This window comes from Falco rusticolus, chromosome 19, assembly GCF_015220075.1.
Source record: "Falco rusticolus isolate bFalRus1 chromosome 19, bFalRus1.pri, whole genome shotgun sequence".
NCBI classification, from domain to species: Eukaryota; Metazoa; Chordata; class Aves; order Falconiformes; family Falconidae; genus Falco; species Falco rusticolus.
This window is the reverse complement of record NC_051205.1, coordinates 5,990,914-5,994,686: the sequence shown is the minus strand read 5'-3', so window position 1 is coordinate 5,994,686 and position 3,773 is coordinate 5,990,914. Positions and strand designations below refer to the sequence as shown.

The window sequence follows — 3,773 nt, the reverse complement described above, 5'->3', positions numbered from 1 at the left end:
AATTTTTTTTCTCTCCCTGCTCTTGCAGTCAAGCCAACTATGTATTTATTGAACTAAAAACGCAGCTATTAAAAAAAAAGCGCGGGGGGGGGGGGAAGTAGGGGAAGTTTCTATGACAATAAAAAAGGCTACAACTGTTTGACAGGTAGTTACTGCTGTGTGAGCCTCTCCATTCTATACTCTATAAAAGCAAATGACCGTCGTAAACATCTCGATTTATCATCTGCCATAAAACGAGACTTCAAGGGGCTGAGAACTCAGTCCTTGCTTTCTTCTTTTTCCTCCTCTTCTTTTTCCTCTTCTTCATTCCCTTCTTCTTCCGTTTTCTCCTCGTCCCTGGCCCCCGGCAGCTTATCTTTATTGTTTTCTTTTTTCCACTTCATCCTCCTGTTCTGGAACCAGATCTTCACTTGTCTCTCGGTCAGTCCCAGGGCATGAGAGACCTCAATCCGCCGCTTCCGTGTCAAATACGGGTTGAAGAGGAACTCCTTTTCTAACTCCAGGGTCTGGTACCGGCTGTAAGTTTGTCTGCCACTGCGTCTTCCGGGAGCTGTAGGACACAAACATCAAATAACTTCTTAATTCTCCCGCTTTGGAGGCTCTGCTCCCCCCCCCCCTCCCCCCAGCCCCCCTCGCCTCGATTTTCCTAGAGAAACTGCTGCCCCCCCCCAAAAAAAAAAAAAAAAAAAAGAAAAAAAACCCCTGTAAACCCTTTGCATATTAAAGGCACTAAAGGAAAGTCGCTGGGTTCTTATTAATAATCATAGGGCTGATATTGTTATTAATGCTGATAGTCAGCTGCCTTCCCTGGCTCTTCCTGGGGAGTGCTCAGCCCTGGCTGGGTGCAGGGAGGTATGTGTCAAGCTCATTCATAAAAGAGACCTTTCCAGTTTCCTAAAAGGTGATTCTGGATGGTGAGTCCTGGTGGGCAGCTCCATTTTATAAAAAAGATGTTTTCCTATGAAAGGTGCATTTTTCACCATAAAATCCTCTCCAGCTTTTCTCCTTCTCCCCATTCCTTTTTCTTCCTTTTCCTTTCTTCCTTTCTCTTCCTTCCTTCTTTTTTCCTTTTCTGTCCTTTCTTTCTTTCTGTCTGTCTGTCTGTCTTTCTTTCTTTCTTTCTTTCTCTGTCTCTCCTTCCGCCTCAAAATGCCCAACTATGGTTTCCTTTTCCAAATATTCTTCTCAAAATACAGACTCAGGGTCCTCCTATTTGCTGGTATTTATGTCCTAAGAATTTGAATTTTCTATTAAACCCCCTCTCCCTGCCCTTTCGCTGAGGGCTGTGTGTCTGCAAAGCACACACAGACAGAGATGGGTATTTGCCTGTGCAAACACAGAGATAGTATTTAAAACAACTCGTCGTGGACATTTACAGCAATAGCCAAAAAAGAAAGAAAGAGGACTGAGGTATGTGCAGCTGAGCCCCTGCACTTCCTTCTGCACAGTCCTCTCTTAATGAGAAAAACAATCTATTTTTAAAAAAAAAAAAAAAAAAAAAAAAAAAGAAAGCTCCAGTTTGAAATGATTGCATCCTTGAGACTACCTCTAGGTCAAAGCTTAGATAAATAACATGTTTTCCTCTGCGTCTATCTCCCAGCCTCTGGGCCACATCCTTTCTGCATTACCCAGAACTACTTTCTATTTTCTTTTTTATTGTTGTTGTTAAATTTTGGTGGGGATAGGGGAGAAACTTCGGGGCTCTGATTGTCCTTAAAATTAACACTAACCTTCACATGTTTTGAATTAACAAAGCTTCTAGACAACCTTGGTCCTTAGGTGGGGGAAACCTGTACTTTGAAGTATTTAAGTTTCTGTGCAATTATCTGGACTTCACATGAGCAAAGTTCCATTCAGCCCGGATTATTTTGAATTTCCCACCCCCTTTTTCCTAAGCCAGGACAGCAGACTGTTCTCCACCCCACCCCATAGCTCTGAGCTAAGTTTCCTTTTCTGTTTAAACTTTTATCTCCAGGCTTTAAGAAACAGATGTAAAGTATTAGTAATACTTATACAAGTTCCCACCTTTCAGGCTTCATCTCCAAGCGGTTATGAAAGGCTATATGACATTTTAAAGAGCAGTGTATTATCAACATGCAAACAACCTCGTGGGAGCTGTATCTTACTGCCTATCCTCAAGGCAAGCAATAAAAAACAAGTTTTACTTTATTGTGATTTAAGCCTTTTGCAGGGAATCACCTTGCTGGCTCTCTAGTAACTGCTGTCTTGTTTGCTTTCAAAGGTCTTCCTAAAAAGAAGAAACATTAGCACAAAACTGCTCATTTCTGCCATATTTTACATCTATGCCCCTTATATTTATATTTTCATATATATATATGTATGCATATGTGTGTATGTGCATGTTTATATATGTCTACATATGTTTGTGCTTGTATATGCATACATATATATATAGATAGACAGACAGACAGACAGAGAGGAGAGAGAGAGAGAAAGAGAGAAAAAAATAAAGGAAAACATTTAAGGAGGAGGAAAAAAAGGTCCTAACCGTGAGGTCTCATCCATGGGAACATGAGACTGGGAGACGAATTTTGATTTAAATGCCCTTGTCCCTCGCTAGAGTTACTGTTGGAAGACGATTTACAGTCAGGATATTGTACAACAGTCGTCTCTTGCTGAGCACCATAAAGCGATTGCCTCGGTAGAGCTTCATATCCATAGAATTTAGAAGCGTCTCCGTGACACGCCAAGGCGCATGGGTTTTGCTGGTATCCAGAGTTGGAGATGCTGGAGGTTCCGTGGTGGAAAAACTCTTGGACGTGGTGTGAAGGGTGCTGGAAGGTGGGAGCAGTAGTGCCCGGACCATACACGAGAGCATGGCTCCTGCTAACACTTTGTGGAAATCTGCAGTCGTAGTAAGTTGGCTCCAGCGATTCACCGCCTTTGTACTTGGAAAAGAGAGGATTTACAAAGTAGGAACTCATGACCCTCGCATGCAAAAAAAAAAAAAAAAAAAAAAAAAAAAAAAAAAAAAAAAAGAGAGAGAGAAAAAAAGGAAAAAAAAAGACGGCTTTAATTCTAGATTAGTGCGAGATTGTCCCTGGACTGTCTCAAGTCCTGCTTTTTAGTGGCTTTTTTTTTTTTTTAATGCGATCTCAAAGGCGTTTCATGGTGCCTCTGTGTGTCTGTACGGTTGGTTCTCGGTGCTCTTGACTTCTCTTGTAATCTGTCGGTAGGTAGAGCTCTCTCTCTCAATTTCTCTGTAACTCTGCTCCTTCCCTTTAACACCACAGGCAAATTCCTCAAAATCCCGGTGGTGTGGCTTTTTTTTTTTCTTCTTCTTTTTTTTTTCCCTCCTCTCTCCCCTCACACGCGATATGTACACATCCCTCCGCCACGCTGAGACAGCCTGCCAGCCAAATGACAGCGGTTTGGGGCGCTTTTTCTTTGGGGTGTGTGTGTGTGTGTGTGTGTGGTGGAAAGGTGGTGTATGCCGGGGGGACACACACAAACACACATAACCCTCCGGAGACCGGGGGGGGGACCCACACCTCATGAGTAGAGGAGGGTGAAGGTGCGCATTAATATCCACCACCACCCCCCCGGTTTTTTTTTTTTCCCAGCAGCAGCCTCTTCACTGATGGCAGCAAATACATGCGCTGGGAGGTCAGCCTAGGTAACCTCAACAGGTAAAGGGAGCCCAAGCAGCCCCCCCTTGCCCTCCCCATCACCCCCCCTCAAAAAAAAAAATCGGGGTGAGCTTCTTCTAGTGTTTAGCATCGCTCCCCCTTCCCCTCCCATGGGGTCACCCG

At 43.5% G+C, this 3,773-nt stretch overlaps 1 protein-coding gene across 1 annotated transcript; it reads right to left on the bottom strand.

Annotated features, from left to right (window-relative positions):
• Window positions 1-257: 257 nt before the first annotated feature.
• On the bottom strand, window positions 258-2,945 carry HOXC8 (homeobox C8). The gene is made up of 2 exons (XM_037370807.1): window positions 2,510-2,945; window positions 258-550 (listed from the first exon to the last, which is right to left on the bottom strand). Exons 1-2 carry the CDS (start codon window positions 2,943-2,945, stop codon window positions 258-260), a joined length of 729 nt encoding a protein of 242 aa, XP_037226704.1.
• Window positions 2,946-3,773: the final 828 nt, after the last annotated feature.